General features: G+C 45.4%; 1 protein-coding gene across 1 annotated transcript in view; it reads left to right on the top strand.

Moving 5' to 3' along the window:
- The window catches only part of cdk19 (cyclin dependent kinase 19), a 48723-nt gene that overhangs the window by 5377 nt on the left and 23041 nt on the right, over positions 1 to 20305 (top strand). The window contains exons 2-4 of the mRNA XM_062550110.1: positions 3 to 78; positions 14431 to 14541; positions 16308 to 16448. Coding sequence (XP_062406094.1) covers positions 3 to 78; positions 14431 to 14541; positions 16308 to 16448 — 328 coding nt within the window. The remainder of the gene's footprint in view (positions 1 to 2; positions 79 to 14430; positions 14542 to 16307; positions 16449 to 20305) is intronic.

Raw genomic sequence — 20305 nt, 5'->3', positions numbered from 1 at the left:
AGGAATGACGAAAAGGAGTATGCACTGAAACAAATTGAAGGCACTGGAATATCGATGTCTGCTTGCAGGGAGATAGCGGTAAGTTCACATAGCCAAAACAAAAAAGTTTTTTTAAGTCAAATATCATCCAGCTCCTTTGTGTGAGTTTTATTACTTGAGTTATCGGACCTGCGCGGCCAGTCTACCAAGTGAGCCACGTGTCAGCACAGAGCCGTGACTGGAGATCCACAGATAAAATGCTGTTTGTGTTTCTGGTTTTAATCGAGCCACATTGGCGGGGTGTTCCTGGTTCTTTCTCTTGCGTGTTATAATCACAGGGAGAGTTAATAATTGGACTGGTATGTAGGTGTGTTTGTTTGTTTTGGCATTGTCTCAACATCAAGATAGAGGCCTGCATTTTCCTTGTTATTTTAAGGTATCGAAGATTGGCCTGTTTACCTGTTCACCCGCGTGTTGTTGTGTTGTGTTTATTTAGCCGTCATGTGGCTCAGACATAGTACAGAAGTTGTTGTGACCACGTCATACCACAGCCGTGTCCATGTCTGTGTCACACTTATAGTGGCTGACCAAATAAAAGTCACGAGGATGCATTGGATCATGCAGAAGTGGAAAGCTCTTATGCAGGCCAGGCAGGAGCCTAGCTATCAGAGAAATGTGTGCCTCTTCACAGTCAGCGCTCCCCATAGCCTTTATCTCACTCACAGGCATCAGGGCCCTTGTGATGGAGTCTGTCGGTGTTATGTAAGGGGTCTGGGCTCTCTACAGCACATGCTGCACAGTGAAAAGAGGGCCATCCAGGTTGTAAGTGTCATTCTTGTCAGGACGTCAAATAGACCTTAGTGGAAAGTAAACACACACACACACACACTATACACACATACACACACACACACACAAACACACACGCCAGACTCACTTACTCACTCACCAACACACACACACACACACACACACACACACACACACACACACACACACACACACACACACAAAGGAATATCAAAAGTATCTTTTATACTACAAGGTTGTTTCATGCAGGTGTCTGCCGCGTATTAGTGCTATTGGCAAATAGCTACAGGTCTTACTGTCCGACCTGGTCTGCATTAACCAATCCAGCAATGTCTTGTTTGCCTAGATTGGAATTGTTAGTTTCCTGTATTTTTTGTTCCATTTTTGGATTGCAGCGGATTCGCACAAAGCATTTGAATGTTCTCCACGTGTATGTGTATGTGACACAGATTCAAAACAGTTGGCTCGGCCTGCTGTGTTTGGTGTAATGTGAGTGCGGATAAGCGTTAAAGAGAGAGAGAGAGAGACGGTAAAACGCTGTTTTGTCGAGCCTTAGACCCAGGGGCATGTGCCTCTGCAACATTCTCCACTGAATCTGGCACAGTGGGGGCTGTGGTCCAGTGCTCCCCTCTGCTGATTGGTAGAAGGTTCTGGAAAGCGGGAGGGGGGGACACCCCCCTCGCCCCCCCCAAAAAAACGCACAAGAGACATGCACGTTTGCAGGTCACATTTGCTGTCGTGTATGCGCACCCGTTTATGCGGAGTTGGCGCGATTAGACGAGGACCATGCTTTTGTGTCTCTCAGCAATAAAGTCAAGAAGCATGAGACAGGGGTAGGAGCTGCGTGTTGCAGTCACCACCGGTCTTTTCCAGAAACCTGCACAGAGGATCACCTTGTCATGTGACCAGTGCACCGAGGTGTAAAGAAGATCACAGACTTTCCTGTGACCCGGCGCATGATTTATGTTCTGAAAAGTGTCGAGGACAGGACCAGACATATTGTACTACTGGTATGCAGGACATTTGTTACTGTTTAACAGTCTTTTTTTAAAAGTTGTGAAGCACTACAGCCTTTGTGGGCTATGCTGCTGCTGATATTAAGAAAGCGTTTGAAAGAACAAAAGAACAGCACAGGCTGCAACACACACACACACACACACACACACACACACACACACACACACACACACACACACACACACACACACACGCAACACACACACACACCACACACACACACACACACACACACACACACACACACACACACACACACACACACACACACACACCAGAGAAGGATAGGTGGAGGGTCACTGTAGTGAATGATATCCCTTGGAGGAGACTGTACTGCAGACACAGGCGCTCAAAGCTTCAAGTTAAACCACAGCCTTCATCAGGTTCACTACAGAGAAACCTAATGATAATAAGAGCAGTAATAATAATAATAATTAAAATAGTAATAACACATTTTGTCTGTAACACACTTTACATTTTCTAGAAGTCTTAAAGTGCTAAAAGTAGCAGAACGATTGTAGAGGAAAAAACATCCAGTGATTTTAGGGTCAGTAAGTCTATTTGCACTGTGGTATAGAACACATTTGTGTGTGGCTGTATCAAGTCTTACAATGGAGGATTATAGTGTTGTGTGTACACACACTGTAAGAGAGCAATTTGAATCGGGCCCTATTTCTCTTATTTCCAGGAACAGTCTAGTAAAAGTCATAAGGCAATAAGCTGAGAAGCTTTGGTCTTAAATGTTGGGATTGAGCATGGAACCCAACTTGCACATAAAATTGAGTTGCGGTACCACAGACGGGACTTTCATGGCTTTATATGACGTTGAATCATGAGTCAACCTCACAGACTGATGCTCTTTCCAGTTTGTGCTTTTGGTAAACAAACAGGGACGAGCGCTTTTAATCATGAGACGCTAAATCTTTTTTTATTTTTTTTATTTTTTGGTCTATATCACCCACCATAATGATGGCCTTCTGGAGCATTGGTTTAGCAAACCGATTTAGTCTGTATAGCTTTTATATGGTTTCCCAGCGTTGTCGGGAAAGCGCGTAATAGCCCTTTGCTTGCCCTCCGGGTTTGACTTTGGTGATCATGTTGGTGCGTAGTCAACACCGATCCCTGTGCACCACTTAGTCCCTTGGGCTCCCCATCACCAGAGCAGTGCGCCTGCTCACCTGGCAACACTCAGGAAGGCATCAACACGCCTTAAAAACAACACCCTGTTTACACTTTAATGAGTGTTGTTGCCTGGAGATGCCACATTTCCTCATTGCATTGTTGGTTGATTTTGTTCCTGTTTTCTATTGTTATCTATCTATTAATGCAAGGAACGTCTGTCTGTGTGTCAGTCTGTCTGTTCCACGCATAACTCGCGAACCATTCATCCGACTGCTCTCAAATTTGATGGGTGTCATCCTAATGGCATGTTATACGAAACAAATGCCACATCTACGGGCTCTGCACTAGTTATGCAAATGCACACGTTTGCATTTTGTTCATTCGCTGGTGGTAGAATTTCTGAGAATGTACTGTACACTCCCATCCTATTTGCGCAGGAGTGATCAGAATGTGAAGCTGGCTTTGTCAGGGGTCATCAGATGCGACACCGCAGGGCTCTCAGGGCAGGTTTGTCAGACACGCCCTGATGCAGGTAGCACAACATAACACAGCTTTGTCTTGTAGTTACATCCTGAGAGAGGGTGAGAGAGAGAGAGTGGGAGAGAGAGACAGACAGACAGAGAGAGAGAGAGAGAGAACTTCTAGAGAATCTCCACAGAGAGAGAGAGACAGAGAGAGATAACTTCTGGAGAATCTCCACAGAGAGAGAGAGACAGAGAGAGAGAACTTCTGGAGAATCTCCACAGAGAGAGAGAGAGAGAGAAAGAGAAGGAGAGAGATTTTCGTTGCAGTTGGTTCTGCAATATGTTTTGTCAGACACACGCCCAGATGCAGGTAGCGCAACATAACACTGCTTTGTCTTGTGTCAGAATGACATCTCTAGTCTGCCTCATGGTCTCTTCGGAGCACAAGGGAGTGTCAATGCATTTCACCGGCTCACATTTTTATCTTATCTCGCTCATTCACTGGACTTCTGGAAACCTTCACGTGTCACTGATTCAGAGCCACACCATCAAATCATAGGGAAGTCTTTATAGAACCTGCTCACTTCCCACTTGTTGATTCCTAGAACTTCCCAATACAATGGCGTGTTTTGTGAAGCACCAGGTATTGCAACAATGCACCAAAGGTGCTATGTACTGTAAATAAAGACTGTTTATTTATTTTCCTTTTTAGTTTTTAACATCAGCAGACTTCCTATTAGTTGATAGAACTTCATATACCTGACAAAGACCTAAGTGGTCTTAAAAGACGTTTTAACCTGCCATTAAACTGGGAGCATACAAGACAGTGTGCAGATATCTTTTCGTCTTTCATAGAACTTGTTAGTAGAACGTTTTCTATTTGGCATACCTTTAGGGATACTCCTGTCTAGGGCTAATAGTCGCAGTTAATAGTCTCACACACGTTAGTTGGTATGTTGGTGCTAAGAGCCCAGAAGTGGAGAGAAGGCGGTACACTGGGGGAGTTGTGCTGTTTCAGCTGTGGTGGTGCGAAGCTGTGAAGGCCTCTCATCGTTAGTTACCCGGAGTGGCTAGAAATCCAAACAAGACGCCGCTGACAGAGTAAGAAAGGCACCACCGAAATGGGTTTGCACCCCCTTGAACGGCTTTGCTCAAGAAAGAGGCTCAAACAATGGCCTCTTTGTGTTCCCTCTACATCCCCATGTGTGTGTGTGTGTGTGTGCGTGCGTGCGTGCGTGCGTGCGTGCGTGCGTGCGTGCGTGCGTGCGTGCGTGTGTGTGTGTGTGTGTGTGTGTGTGTGTGTGTGTGTGTGTGTGTGTGTGTGTGTGTGTGTGTGTGTGTGTGTGTGTGTGTGTGTGCACGCACAAGTGAGTGAGTGAGAGGGAGAGAGTCCAAGGGGTTTTGAGCTTGGCATGCAACGGAGAGCTGATTCACTAAAACTAAAACTGCTGCCCTGTGTGAGTAGTTTGAGGTGACGGATGGTGGAGTGTTCCCAGCCAGAGAGATGCCTCTTCGCACGTTTTGAAAAGCAACATTTATGGCTCGCGGGGTCGTTCATCACCAACGGCTTTTGGCGAGCTCATAATTTGCAGGCTTTTCTGCACACAAATCCGTGAAAATGCTTTTATGGGGTTCACCCCAGGCTTGGCAACAGCGAGCCTCTGCAGTTTATGATGAAGTTCAAGATCTGAGTTTGAGTCGGTGTGAGTCCTGTCACTTCAGACAGAGAGAGCATGTGTGTGGGTGTGTGTGCACATAGAGTAGTGAGGTTGCGCAGGTTGAGTGCAAGTCTTCCCACCCAGTAACTCTATCTAATCTTTTGGCGCAGGCTCTGATATGACAGTTTTGTGGCTGGGATCAACCCGTAGTTACATCCTGAGAGAGAGTGAGAGAGAGAGAGACAGACAAAGAGAGAGGGAGAGAGAACTTCTGGAGAATCTCCACAGAGAGAGAGAGAGAGAGGGAAAGAGAGAGGGAGAGAACTTCTTGAGAATCTCCACAGAGAGAGAGAGAGAGAGAGAGAGAGAGAGGGGAGAGAGATTTTCATTGCAGTTGGTTCTGCAATTGTTTGTACTTTTATCACACAATTATGGGACATTTAATTTTGAAATGAAAGGAAGTTGTGGTTGTGTAAACCTATGCCCCATTGTGGGTGTCCTCCTAAACCCTCCCATGAGAAGTCATTGTGTAACACAGGCTCAGGACGGCTGAGGACCTGAACGCCAGAGACCTCAGTGACGTGTTTTACTCCTTAATTCCCTAGGTAAATCTGACACAATGATTGAGGCCAGACACACACACACACACACACACACACACACTGTATACTGACCCACATGGAGTGCACCCTGACCCACATGGACTTCTGTGGCTTCTTGATGCCAGCGGAGAGCCTAGCACTTGGAGCGAAACGCTTTTCACCGCAACATTGGGAGCTAAATGCTTCCATTTGCGAGCTCTGTTTGCCCCGAGCCTACATTATACTGTTGTGCAAGGACCTTTGTGGACATTAGCGTAGCAGAACAGGTCTCTGGGGTTGTGTTGCCCAACCGATCCCTAACCCTTGCCAGAAGTTGCCACTTTCCATTCTCAGATCTGATTGATGTCAAGACAGTGCAGCAAGCCAGGACTTTAGCTGAGATTAGCCGCGAAAGTCTTCTCCACCCTCCATTCACTTCAGGCGTCTTCCTGTCACTTAATGACTTGTACTCCACGCCCGTGGGGCAATTGTACTCCGCCTAGGATTCATTTAGTCTGAAAAACAGGATTGTGTGTCATTATTTTCATGTCCTACCACTGTCATTAGGCTTTGTTTGTACAAGGCTTAGGTTTGTACAAGGTATCCTAACATTGCTTCACTTTTACGGTTTTAGGGTTTTGCAGCTATATCGTCTCATACACCTGGCAAGTCTTTTCTGTCTTCACTACTATTAACATTACTCGAAGGAGTTTTGGGTTTTGAAGTTGTAATTCTTTTCACCATTTAAGGTCAATTTGAAGTTCTCTACAGAGACCTCATGCTGCACAGCCAACTGTATGTTATTTGATACAGCTGTGGCAGTTGGGGTTGAGCAGGTGGACCTTGTTTGTCTAATGTCCCTTTTTTAAGTAACCAGGGGCCAATTGTTTTTGGTGCACTTATAATAGATCATTGTGAAAGGCCTGTAAATATCAAGCATTGAAATCCATTGGAGTCATTGTCGTGCTAGCCTCCACTTGCTTCCTCTTGGTCTGGTGGTTCCTGTGTGCTGTGGCTGCACGGCTTCAGTTAATCCATGCCAGATTGTTGATGAATCCAGTCATTCTTCAGATTCAAGGCCTGTTCTTGTGTTGCTGTGTTGGGTTCTTTTTTTGTTTCTAAGGGAATTCTGTAGCTAACAATCGCGTTTGTTGAAGCAGCGAACGCTCACCATAGGGATCAAACCTGGGTCTTGCACTGCTATGGGTATTTGACTTACTCTGATTCATAGTGATTTCCTTTAATTGTAAACTCGGCTGTCTCGAGACCCTGGGCACAACAAACCCATGACATTGTTTTGTTGTCACTAGTGAATGGTGTCACTGGTTGGTGTCACAATGGTGTCATTGTTTTTCTTATTTTCTTTCGTTTTTTTTTTTTTTTAATTGTTGTTGTTATTGGTTATGAGTTTGTCCGACTTACTTAACAGACAACTTGGCAAACGTCGCGCTGCTCAGGCTGTTTGCGGCGGACGCTAATAGGATCAGGATGTGTTGGTTCTTGGTTTTTTTTCCGAGCTCTCACTAAGACGTAGCCCGTGCTTTGGGCCGTTGCCAGGCTAGGGTCTGCGCCGGGCCAGCGATCTGGGTCTCTCAGGGGGCCCTCTCCAGAGCTCTGAAATTTCCGTCCCTGTCTTGTCACCTTCTCTGTGCCTCAGGAGTTGCCTCTTGACTTTTACCCATTACCCGTCTCTTAAAGGGACACTTCACCGATTAGCATTAAGCTTTGTATCTTTAGAAAACCAGTCATGTTTTTGAATGGTCATGCATCATTACCTCAGTTTGACTTGAGATGGGAGAAATACGGATTTCAATGTTGGACTTCCTGCTTTCAATGATGTAAAAATCATCATTTTACATCATTGAAAGCAGGAAGTCATATTCATGGGCTTCATTGAAATCCGTATTTCTCCCATCTCAAGTCAAACTGAGGGAATGATGTATGACCATTCAAAAACATGACTGGTTTTCTAAAGATACAAAGCGTAATAATCGGTGTAGTGTCCCTTTAAAAAGCATAGCCTAGCCCTAGAGTGTCCAAGATGTGCATAAACTGATGCGGCATAAACTTTTAAATATATTGGACAATACCTCACATCAACTACACAATGTGCTGGTCAAGTATTTGGCTATGCCAACTAAGCTGTAAGAAAGTATTTTAGAAAGACTTTTTTACCCACTGCAATAGCACTTTATAACGTCTCCCATCTGGGCAGAGAGAAAGGAATAACTATTTAAATAATTTTCTGTATGTATGTATATTTGTCTGTATGTTGAATGTTGTGTTTGTATTGCTGCTGAAACACTGTAATTTCCCCTTGGTGATGAATAAAGTATATCTATCTATCTATCTATCTATCTATGATCGTACGTGTACTTGTGGAAGTGTCAAATATTATGCCTGGTAGTATAGTGCACATGAAGACTGTATGTATAGTAAAATGCTTGCTTTCATAAGCTCTGAATTGTAGGAGTACTGGCCGATAGTATTCTGCACATTATATGTATAGTGAAATGCTTGTTTTCATAAGCCCTGAATTGTAAGCTTACTGGCTGAATGCAGTCTAACATACGAGCATGAAGTCATGTGGCTTTACATTTCCACTGGCTGTAAAAATCAATATGTTCGCAAATTAATGGCCCTGGTCAGGGAGCAGAGTGCTGAGGTCTGAAAATGCAAGCATCTGGGTTTTGTTTACTCAAGCCCTGCCAGACCAGTGTGGACATGACTGTGCTCTCTCCCTCTCTCTCTCTCTCTCTCTGTCTCTCTCTCTCTCTCTCTCTCTCTCTCTCTCTCTCTCTCTCTCTCTCTCTCTCTCTCTCTCCCTCTCTCCCTCTCTCCTTCCCTGTCTTTGTGGACCCAGGGGCCCTGCATAGTTTGGTTGTGTTTGATCCAATGCCTGTACCTCATTGGTCATTGGTTTGATCAGAATGCTGCCTGATTATTGTCTGCACTCTGTTGCCATGGACACAGTGATGAGCTCCCCAATCGGATGGTTTGTCCAGGAAACATGGCCATCGTTTACAATTGAATTACCAGCCTGAAACCCATTATCAGTGCGGCCATATCGTCTGGATGGGTAGTAGCATTTCTTGTCTCGAGGGTCAGCTCCATAATGATTTTATCTCTGTGAATACAGTATTGCAGCAAGTGCTTCAAACGATATTATAGTGAACATGCTAACGTCAGGGTATTAATGTGACAATGGGAGATCTTCTCTTTAAAATACAGATATTGGGCCACCACCTGTAATGCTGTCAGACCAGATGGATCAATCGTGTTATCAGGGAATGTGGATCTAGGCCTAGTGAGTCAGTTTACCGCTGGGCTCTGTGTTTCACCCAAACTGAAGGGCCAGTCTTAATACATTTTGGACTCTGAAGGTGATTGGCGTAATCTTTTGTGATTGAGAGACAGAGGCTATTTTTCCACGACTGTTTTTAAAGTCTAGTAGCAGAGTACTGAAGGAGCCAAGACAAGCCAAAAAGCACAGCTCCAGGCCTGTGCAAGGCGCTCTTACGAGAGGCTCCAGAGGGCATACAGAGAGGGAGAGAAAGAGGGAAAGAGAGCGAGAGAGAGAGAGAGAGAGAGAGAGAGAGAAAGGGAGGGAGTGAGTGAGGGAGAGAGAGAAAGAGAGAAAGTGAGCAGGATTTGGAACCAGGCCAGTGCCAGGTCTCCTTGCAAGCCCCACACTGAAACTGTGACCCATTTTTGGTCAGAAAAAGTAGACCAGTGGTTTGGTGCTGGTCCTTGGCAACACTCTTGCTGGTGTAGCTCAGTGCAGTGAGGTGAGGACCATAAACATTTTCTTTCGGATCTCGAAAGGGAATTTTTCTCAGTTGTTCTTTTCCATGTGTTGAACGTTTGGTGGATTCTGCGGAAGTCTTATGAAAGATGTAATTGTGAAAGCTTAAACACTACGCAGATGCTTGTGTATTTCCTGCACTAGAGCGCTTTGGCGGAGCTGACATGCAGTTAGTCAGCCGAGATGATGAGGTCTCTCGAAGAACTGGTTGCAAGGAGATGATGAGATTATCACAGTCATTTCATGAGCACAGGGAACAGAAGGCCTCTTCAGTGATTGTTTTTTTCCTTCCGACTGGATGGTCCTTAACCGCGTAAATCCCTGTTGCGTACATGTGCCATGATCTTACATCATCTCCACTTTCTTAGCTAAAGCAGCAAAACTTTGCATAATTGTTTTTCCAAACAGACTACACGTGTGTGTAGTATCTTGTGCTCACCATCCACTCACATTCTAATATCAATATCAAAATAACCTGTTTCCTTTGACTTAAAAGTAACGATTTGATTAATCAATTATGGTAAAATTATGTAACTTTATAGGTTGTTAGTTTCTGTTTTCTGTCCTTTTTGATAATCCTTTTTTTAGAATTTGTCCACCATTTAGAAAAATGCCATGACCCCCAGGGGCCAAATCCGATGCGATTATGATTCTAAATTGACCAGTGATCAGACCGCCTTTGTGAGTTTCCAAATTTTATGCTTTTATAGTGACATTTCTAATCGCTATGAAAACTTAGCTTAACTGCTCCACTGCAATGATAGCATTCCGTGCAAGCAATGGCGGACTTCCTTTTGGTGTACCATGGGGACACACCCAATTAGCCCTTCCTGGTGCGGCGTAGGTTTTGAGTCACGCCGTGCAGATGGGTGTCCCACGAAGAAGGACGGGGTCTGGTTTTCTCTCTCTCTCTCTCTCTCTCTCCGGCCGTGGTGATGCGGTGACAACAGCAGCCTGAGTCACCCATGTGAGTCTTGCCATGGAAAATTCTCCCCTGGGTGTCAGCCCACATCGCTCGCTTCCACCAGCGAGAAAAACAGCAGAGCTCAGCTGGGATGACTCACAGCCGGGCCTCCGGCCAGTATCCTTCAGGTGTCTTCTGAAGTAGATATTTTTCGTAGGATATTTCCAGGAACTATCCGTAAGAAAGATGTACTGTAGAAATGACTGTACATCTCTGTCTCTGTCTTGTTGTTTTGAGTCGGGGCTAATGGGTATTTCGGTGTGTTGTTTACTTGCCCGGGATCTTGGGAATTAATCATTCCACTAATTATAAGGAGAAGAAAAACAGGGACCCATTAAAGCCTTTTACTGGAAAGTCCACATTAAAGAGGGGGACTGTATCAGAAAATGCACTTTAAACAGGGGGACAGTACCTGCACGTTAAAGAGAGATTATCCCTACAGAAAATTCAGGTTTAAGCCGAATTGAATGCAAATTATGCAAGCATGCACATTAGATTTCTGGCAAACAGTTGCACACTGTAGCTGCCTGGCTATTCTACCTGTTGGCAGCACCAACTCGAGCTAAGTTGTACCGATATCTTTTCAGTTTTTTCTGTACCAGCAGTACTCATCGACATCGAGAAACAGATCTGTGTGGAAAATTGCTGGAATTCGCCTTTAAATCCACTGGACAATTTGTAGGACAGAGGTCCCCTTAAGTGGCCTAAAGTGGCTGTTAGCGGTGTGTGAGAGCCGCTGGGGCCCCGTGTCCTGGGCTGTATGTACAGTGCTGTGCTGCGCTGTGCTGGGCGTGTGTGGGAGCTACGCTAAGCTACGCTAAGTGTCAGGACGGTAAGCCCGGGGGCTCACGAGCACAATGCCATGTGCTTGCCGCGGGGATTAGACGGCGATTAAAACAGTAGCCTCGGTAACCCCTCTGCAGCCAGCCCGCTCACTGGCCAAATCAAACAGCCGTTCTGTCCACACTCGCAACCCGCGTCGCCCACTGACATGTGAGCAGGCTACGGCTCTCAGCTGCCTGCTGGGTTTCATGTACGTGTGTGTGTGTGTGTGTGCACGCGCTATTTGCCAATAGTACTAATACACTGCAGTTCAAACAGGATACCATAACATACACACCTGCATGAAACAACCTTGTAGCATAAAAGATACTTTTGCTATACCTGTGTGTGTGTGTGTGTGTGTGTGTGTGTGTGTGTGTGTGTGTGTGTGTGTGTGTGTGTGTGTGTGTGTGTGTGCGCGCATGAGAGAGAGAAAGAGAAAGAGAGAGAGAGACCTAAGGTCCAATTGCAGGGAGTAATCACATCAAGCAGAGCTCTGAATAATACATTGCCTGACTTCTACAGTCTACTGCACGGCCATCGTGTCCCTTACAACTTAAGAGGACATGACCTTTAATGCCTTCTTTTGATGTTTTCTGTTTTGTTCTTTTATTTTTATTTCGATGTTTGTTCATAGAAAGTTAGTGGGGCAGCTTAGCTGGAAAATCCACAATACAAGAATGATGTGGTATTTGGTACACTATTGAGCCATGGTGAATTTTCACATCACAGAACAAACACAGTCTATCATGGGAAGACTAATCAGCATTCCCCCTCACAGTAACTGAGGACTGGTTAGTCTAAGGCACTTATACTACTTAGCACAACCCTGCTTACATTACATTTGCAGGAAACAAGTTCAAAGCTAGACCAGCCTGCATCTGCTAGGAATGTCCAGAATAGTTCATAATGACCCTCAGGTCACCAAACCCTTTGGTTTTGTTCGTTCTAGGCATTTCTGTACCGAAAGCTTTAAATTGGTGCCAATTTCGCCTTTCTGGCTGCCCGGCAACGACTTTGGAGCGGAATGCAGTCAGGTCCATACTTTCCTTTTCAAAGGGGTTTCTAAGGGCTTCTGTGGCACTGACCGGAGAACAAACTGCCCTCAGCTGATTATCCGTATCAGCTATCTACAGTATGTCACTCACCGGTCAATGTGATCAGTAAGACGAGTGTATCATCATCAGGACCTGCGGTTGTTTTCAGCCGGGTTTTTTTTTTTTATCTTCCTTTTGAACGGCTACTTTCTGTGCTGACCAAGAAGTCATCAGTGGAGTGATGAGTGACTGGACATTGCACCGGTGATCACATGACGTTTATCAAGGGCATCAGGTACAGGGCCTCCGAATGGACGCGTATCACGGCTTTGTTTCTGTTCACGAGGCCAGGGGTTAAGGGCATATCAGAAGGCACTAAGGAGGCATTGTCACAGAGGACACACACAGCGGACGATTTATCGAGTGACTGAAGTGTCAAAATTGCAATATCTCCACTGTGAAGGGGATCGTATGGCCATTACATGGCCTGAATAAAGTTTCAGCGCTTGTACTTTTGTAATCAAATAAAAAAAAATAAGACTGTACTTTTGATTTTGTTGCTGTACAGTGGATTGGGAGATATGAAACAAGATGGAATATAACCGCTGTGTTCAGGCTTGAGTTGAGTTTGCGGTGGTTTTGGGATATTTAAAAAAAAAAAGCTAATGAAGGAGATGGAAACCAAAACTGTGACCGATATTTGTGCGCTGTGCCCGTTTAGTGGCGTCTGTACCCTAAGGTGCCGCAGCTCCGCGCATTCCTTTCAATGACTCAGAGCTTTCTCCTGCGTCAAAGTGCCCTGACAACAGAGCTCACTCCCTAACAGATGTGCCTACAAACACACACACACACACACACACACACACACATACACACACTGGCTTCACTTGGCACTGACAGATGGCAGACAACAGTGTGTTTGTGTGTGTGTGTGTGGGTGTGTGTTATTTTGTTCCCTGGATGAAGCTTAGTCAGAGTCTTCCTCTTATGCAATACATATATCAGTGTGTATGTACTGTAGCGCTGGTGGGGAAATGTATTGGAAGGAGCATGTTTACGTTGGCGTTTATGTTATGTTGCAGTGCTCACCAAAACATGGACATGTGCAGAAAAGTGCTGAATGCCCCTCTTGTTCTGGCTTTCGTGTGTGTGTGTGTGTGTGTGTGTGTGTGTTAATGTCTGTGTATGTTTTTGTGTTTGTGTGTGTGTGTGAGAGAGAGATATTGGGTTTCTGTGGAACTGAAGTCAAACACTCGCCACACTAGTCATATTAAGATTAGCCAATCAGAGAGATTGCCCCATCGGTCCCGTACACGATAACCATTTGTGTAGGACTAGATTGTTTGTGTTTAATGTGTCACTGGAAGTGACAGACTGTTGATATTTTTTTTAATCATTGTGGAAGTCACAGAACGTTTCGACCACAGGAAGATGTCTTATTTGCTCTGTTGTAGGTAGAAGACATAGCTGGCCAACATTTTGTATTTTCAGTGTACTGTATGTAACCCACTCACTGGTACATAATGGTCTAACCCAGCGGTCAGCAACCTTTTCTCTTGAAAGTGACATTCTTTTACCAGAAATAAATGTAAATCTGATACCGGAACTGTTTAAAAGAAAAATCCGTTTAAACATATTTATCTTTATCAGCTTCAGGGCAGGCATACATATGGCATATTCACCATTCTCTGCATACGCTATATTGTACAGTCATATTTCCACTAACTGTTAACGTGTTGGGACAGCTTGAAGCCATGAAATTGTTAAAGATATTTTATAACTTTCATTTTTAGAGAAAGACAGGGAGCCAAAAGAGGGGCAGAAGGGCTGCATGCATATCGAGTTTTCATCTCTTTGACTGTTTCCTCTGAAAACACTCGCTGGCAAAACACATTGGTCAACATTTTAAACCGTATGCCTTTGGTTGTTTTTCAGCTCCGCATTGTTGTTTGTGTTTCTGTGTGTGTGTGTGTGTGTGTGTGTGTGTGTGTGTGTTTTGTGTATATGTGTGTGTGTGCGTGCATGTGTGTGTGTGTGCGTGCATGTGTGTGTACGCACGTGCTTGTGTGTTTGTGTGTGTCAAATCCTGCTGAAAAACTCTATGCCCACGAGTCCCGCTGATGCCCTCTCTCCCCTCTCTCTCCCTCTCTCTCTCTCCTTCTCACACACAGCTCCTGAGAGAACTGAAGCACCCCAACGTGATCGCCCTGCAGAAGGTGTTCCTGTCCCACAGCGATCGCAAAGTCTGGCTCCTCTTTGACTATGCCGAGCACGACCTGTGGGTAAGTGGACGCACAGTACAGTACGTGCCTGGTGGCAGACGGCCATGGCTTCCCCTGCTTAAAGGGATATTCCGCCATTTTTGGAAATACGCTCATTTTCCACCTCCCCTCGAGCAAAACAATCGATATTTACCTTGTTCCCGTTCATCCAGCCATTCTGTGAGTCTGGCGATACAACTTTTAGCTTCAGCCTAGCATAGATCACTGAATCGGATTAGACCATTAGCTTCTCGCCTGCTAGCTTCATGTTTTAAAGTGACTAAGATTTCTGATAATTTTCCCATTTAAAACGTGTCTCCTCTCAAGTTAGAAAGTGCAATAAGACCAACTGAAAATGAAACCTGGCGTTTTTCTTGGCTGATTTGACATGGAACTACACTCTCATCTGGCGTAATAATCAAGGCAACTTGCAAACGTACCATAGGCGCAGTGATATCGTACGCAGCATCTGAAAATAGTCCCCATAGACATCAAGCAGTAGTAGTGCCAGTAGCTGCAAGTTGCCTTGATTATTACGCCAGATGAGAATGTAGTTCCATGTCAAATCAGCCTAGAAAAACGGCAGGGTTCATTTTCAGTTGGTCTTATTGCACTTTCTAACTTGAGAGGACACACGTTTTAAATGGGAAAATTACCAGAAATATTAGTCACTTTTAAACATGAAGCTAGCAGGCGAGAAGCTAATGGTCTAATCCGATTCAATGATCTATGCTAGGCTGAAGCTAAAAGTTGTATCGCCAGACTCACAGAATGGCTGGATGAACGGGAACAAGGTAAATATCGATTGTTTTGCTCGAGGGAAGGTGGAAAATGAGCGTATTTCCACAAATGGCGGAATATCCCTTTAAGACTCCCCGTCTTCTGGCCTCCTGGGTGCACGCCGCCCATGCCGCACAGCTGACACCAGAAAGAAACCTTTCTTTAAAAGGTCCAGGTTCTTGTGTGCAGTCTCACCCACAACGGGCCATAACAATGAATAGTGAGAGCTTGTGTTTGGTTAGTGTGAAATGCAAAAAGAGTACCGCACGGCGCACGCACATCCAAAAAGATAAAACACTGGGTGCTGGACAGATGCGCAAAAGTTAAAAGAACAGGAAGTCCGCACACCAGAGAATGCTCCTCAGTGTTCTTTAATAATCACCACGACGTGTAACGTTTCGGGCCCCTAGCCCTGGTTAGTGTGAAAGCCTGTTGCCTGACTGGCTCTTTGAAGATATGATCACCCAAACCCTAACTATCTAGCTCGTATAACATTATACCAGTTCAGTTGAATGAAATGATTCAACTGAACTGAAATGATATCAGAATATTAAGTCGAATACATTTAATTCATATTGTTTGTTTTGCTGTCAATACTTCTCTGTAATGTGTGTGTGTATGTGTGTGTCTCTCTCTCTCTCTCTCTCTCTCCCTCTCTATGTGTGTGTGTATGTGTGTCTCCGTGTGTGTCTCCGTGTGTGTGTGTGTGTGTGTGTGTGTGTTTCTGTGTGTCTCTGTGCGTCTCTGTCTGTGTGTGCGTGCACGAGTGAGTGAGTGAGTGAGAGGGAGAGAGTCCAAGGGGTTTTGAGCTAGCTTGGCATGCAACGGAGAGCTGATTCACTAAAACTCTCCTAACTGCCCTGTGTGAGTAGTTTGAGGTGACGGATGGTGGAGTAGTTCCCAGCCAGAGAGATGCCTCTTCTTCACACATCAGTGTCATGCTGTAATGGGAGTGGAGCACTGAGTTGATTTGACTCCCCCGTAATCTAATCTTCCTGTGTGTGCAGCACATCATAAAGTTCCACCGGGCCTCCAAGGCCAACAAGAAGCCCATGCAGCTGCCCCGGGGGATGGTCAAATCCCTCCTCTACCAGATCCTGGACGGCATTCATTACCTCCACGCCAACTGGGTGCTCCACAGAGACCTGGTAGGTCATTCATTACCTCCATGCCAACTGGGTGCTCCACCGAGACCTGGTAGGTCCTGCTGTGCATGCAAAACCTGAGAGTAGAAGGACGTGAGTGTCAGACATGGACGTGTTTGGAAAATACTGAATGGCTCCCAGCTTCAGGGACAAAACAGAGTTTGCAAACACTAGTCAGCGTTGACTAGCGTTAATGTTCGCTGTTGCCGTGTACGTTACACTGACATTAGTCAAGAAAATGATTTGCAAACTCTCACATGGTGAGGTAGACAGACATGCACATTCATAACTTGCACACAAACAGTGTGTCTCTTCATTTTGAATGTCACTCCGCAACCATAGGATAACGTCAGAAAAATGTGCACTTGTCTTTTTACAGAACTGTAGACTGTACTTTATCTCTTACACATGGTGATTACTGATTCCAGATTACGTTACATTACTGCACGTGTTCTGTGATACTACTGCTCTCGGTCTGCGATGCACTCTACTCGCACCATCATTAGTGAGTCATCAAGGCTACGCTAAGCAGGTGAAAGGTTCCTGATATCAGTGCGTTAAGGGAGGAGATAAGATGGCGCCAAAAATAACCTGTCCCAGTGTCCGAGGAGTAAATCCTCCCTCTCAGTCATAATGTAAGCTGCTCCGTACAGCACGACCGTTGAATGAAACCAGTGCAGTTGGTCTGTCAGACGCTAACGATTCTCCCTTGAACTCTTTCTTTGTTGGTTGTGCTTTGTACACATTGAACTCCTTTGGGTGGTTACGTCTAACAAAGAACCTTCAGAGAGGTTCCTTGAGAAGGCCCTTGTGAAATTAATTAGAACTCTTTAAGGTTGTTCCATGGCTTGTAGAATAACCCTTAACTGATCTCGAGTAAGGCTGACTCTCTGAGTCATGGGACAACTTTTTGAGCGATGTTGCTGAGCAACCACATAACCAGTTCCACGTATTATGATTGGATGATCATGATGATTAAAAATGTTTGGAAAATAACTAGTTGGCCAGTATCCCTGGGAACATGCCAGGCCCATAATGACGGTTATGGTTATGGTTATGGTTATGGGATTTGGCAGACGTTTTTTGTCCAAAGCGACAATGCTAATGAGGAACGTTACCCAGCAACAATGTTCAAAATGTTGCCCCATGTGCCATCGGCTTAAGACTGGAGTCTGGGCTCTCCTGATGACCTCAGCATTTGTTTCCACTGCAATCCCTTGTTGTTTATTATTGTGGAGGTGGCTGTTTGGAGCAGCAAGCCGAGCTCTACCTCTCATACAGCCCGTTACCCCCCCCCCCCCCCCAAACCTCCCAGCTTCACCCCGTCCCCCAGCTCCGGCTCCTGGTCTCCTGGCGTTCCTGTGAGACTCTCTCCTCTGCTGGTTTCCCACAGTCCTTTCCTGGAAGTGCTGCCTGGTCACCTGCCTTGCATCCCAGCTCATTGTTGTGGAAAAGAGCCTCGCTGACCAGCTGAGGTTGTGATTTTCACAAACATTCTGGACCCCCCCCCCCCCCCCCCCCCACCACCACCACACACACACACACACACACACACTACACAATTTTATCTGATCGAGTTGCCCTGCCTCACGCATTCACGCAAATTCATTGACACACACACACACACACAAACACACACACTTACGTATCCCTCTCTTTAGATGCTGTGGGTTCCCTTGAAAGCAACAGACTCAGTACTCATCAACACTGTTGCTTTATTGTTAAGAAACCTATTTTCATGCATCATAGAGAATAAATACAAATTGTGCCTTCAGGGCTTCATGGCTCCACAGAACTCCTCTAACCAGGCACACCCATTACACCCAGGTATGTGACACTCCCTTTTTAAAGGAATGCCTCTAAAGTGGGATTAGTTTCTCTGTCTTTTCTTACAAAAACGCAGCTGTACTGCTAGAAGTCACGGCGGAGGCAGGAAACGCGCGAGAGAGCGACGACCTGCCACTCGTTTTTCTTTAAAACGCTCTCTGTGAATTCAGCGCTCGTGACACAGCTGTTGACATTTTCACCAGGGCGCAGGGAATCTGTTTACTGGGTCATAATCCTCCTGCCAGCGCACAGGGAATCCCGGCTCTCCCGCTCGGATCACAGGGATCTCATCAAGATCACGACCTCTTACGCAACCCTGATGCTCCCAGCTGCCCGGCCCGGGCGCACAGGAAGTCCCTGTCTCGCTGCCCCGTGACACAAAGTCAATACGAATGCGTCGTTCGTTTACCGACATCTCTTCAACAGAGAGGCTGTCAGCTCTGGTGCGGAAAACCGGCAGAGGAACATATGTCTGTTTGTTGATTAAATCAGTGATTCCACTGCAGGGGTAAAGGGGTTGGGGAATACCAAGCATTAGCAGTTGTTTAGTAGGAACAGCACTAAGCACACTAAAACGTGATGCAAAAAGTAGATGCTGAAATAGCTGAGTTTGCTCAGAAAGCCGAATGCTGAAATGCTGAAATAGCCAGTATAGCTCCGCAGCACACCCCCAGAGCTGAGTCCGTACGGTTAGTGAATTCATCACCCTTGACCTCACTGACCTGAGCCACTCCAATCAGTCCCTTGTGATTGCAGTTGTCACAGGGGCCAAGAATCACTTGTTTTTATGGATTCTGCACCTTTTCTTAGTGAACTACCCGTAATTTCCTGACTATTTTTTTCAGCTATGAGATTAATACAAGGGGGCAGTTAATATGGTGTTTATATTGTTTTGTTTCTTTTAACTTGCATAAAACACTATCCTGCGGCTTGTACACAATGTCGCTTATGCAGTATGCAGGAAATTACTGTAGTCTGTTCATGTTGCATGTCAAACGACGCAGTCATGAGTATACAACCTACATGTAATCAGGGCTCAAAGTTAACTTTTAAAAGTGCTTTCCGGGCATGCTTGAGGTTTTGGCAAACACAAGTGACAAACTACCTACGCTCTATGCTGATGCAGTAATTCCTTGGAAGGCAACGTGTCCATTCTTGTTCAGCGTGGGTCTGTTAACTTATGACTACCGGTAATTATTACTCCTGCTTTGATGACGCATATGTGCAAGCTTTGATTGCCCAACAACTTACAGCGAAATCAAAAATGTCACAGCATGGCGTAAGAACGGTGACAGTGCACACCCTATTTAAAACGAGTTTGTCACCACCTACTTTGACTTATAATCAAGTGCCTGTACCGCTACTGAAAGCTGAGGCCCAGTAGATTGTTTTTGGTATCAGTAGATTGACTGTGTCATGAACTGGGTAGAATGTAAGTTTTTAGTCGTTATGTATTGGGATAAGCATATATTTTACACATAACGTATGTGTTTATTCATGGAAATCTTTACATGTCCATATTCTCGAGAGTCTGAGCTTTCATATGGTATATGGCATTACTATGGTAGTCTATGATAAGCTGCCAAAGTGACAGTCCATTGCATGCTAAGTGCTAATGCACAGCATATCATGCAATGTAAGTGAATGGTGGTTAAATGTAAGGACGTTCATGCCAATACTGGTCAAGCATAATTTTTACTCCTTGCAGGCTAAAAGCCTGATGTCCTGTCACATTGAAGCAAATCCCTAGCAACTTGCACCGGCTTATATGGCAATAAATAAAGACTGCACTTGGATTTTGCCCTGCAGCTCAGGCTGGAGACTTGCACATGTATCTCCTGTTTCTGCTACAAATTTGTGGGGACCAATCACAAACTGGCTTATCCGCATGGCGCACCCGGATAGTTGGTCTTATTGGTTGAAGGACTATCCAAGCGTACAGAGTCCAGTGTTTCCCACAGATTAGAAGGCAATGTGTGGTGGTCGCCCCATGTCTGACGGGGGGGGGGGGGGGGGGGGGGGGGGTGCACCCA

This window comes from Sardina pilchardus, chromosome 12 (genome assembly GCF_963854185.1).
Source record: "Sardina pilchardus chromosome 12, fSarPil1.1, whole genome shotgun sequence".
Taxonomy (NCBI): Eukaryota; Metazoa; Chordata; class Actinopteri; order Clupeiformes; family Clupeidae; genus Sardina; species Sardina pilchardus.
Note: the sequence above shows the minus strand (reverse complement) of the source record. Positions and strands in the feature narration are given on the sequence as shown.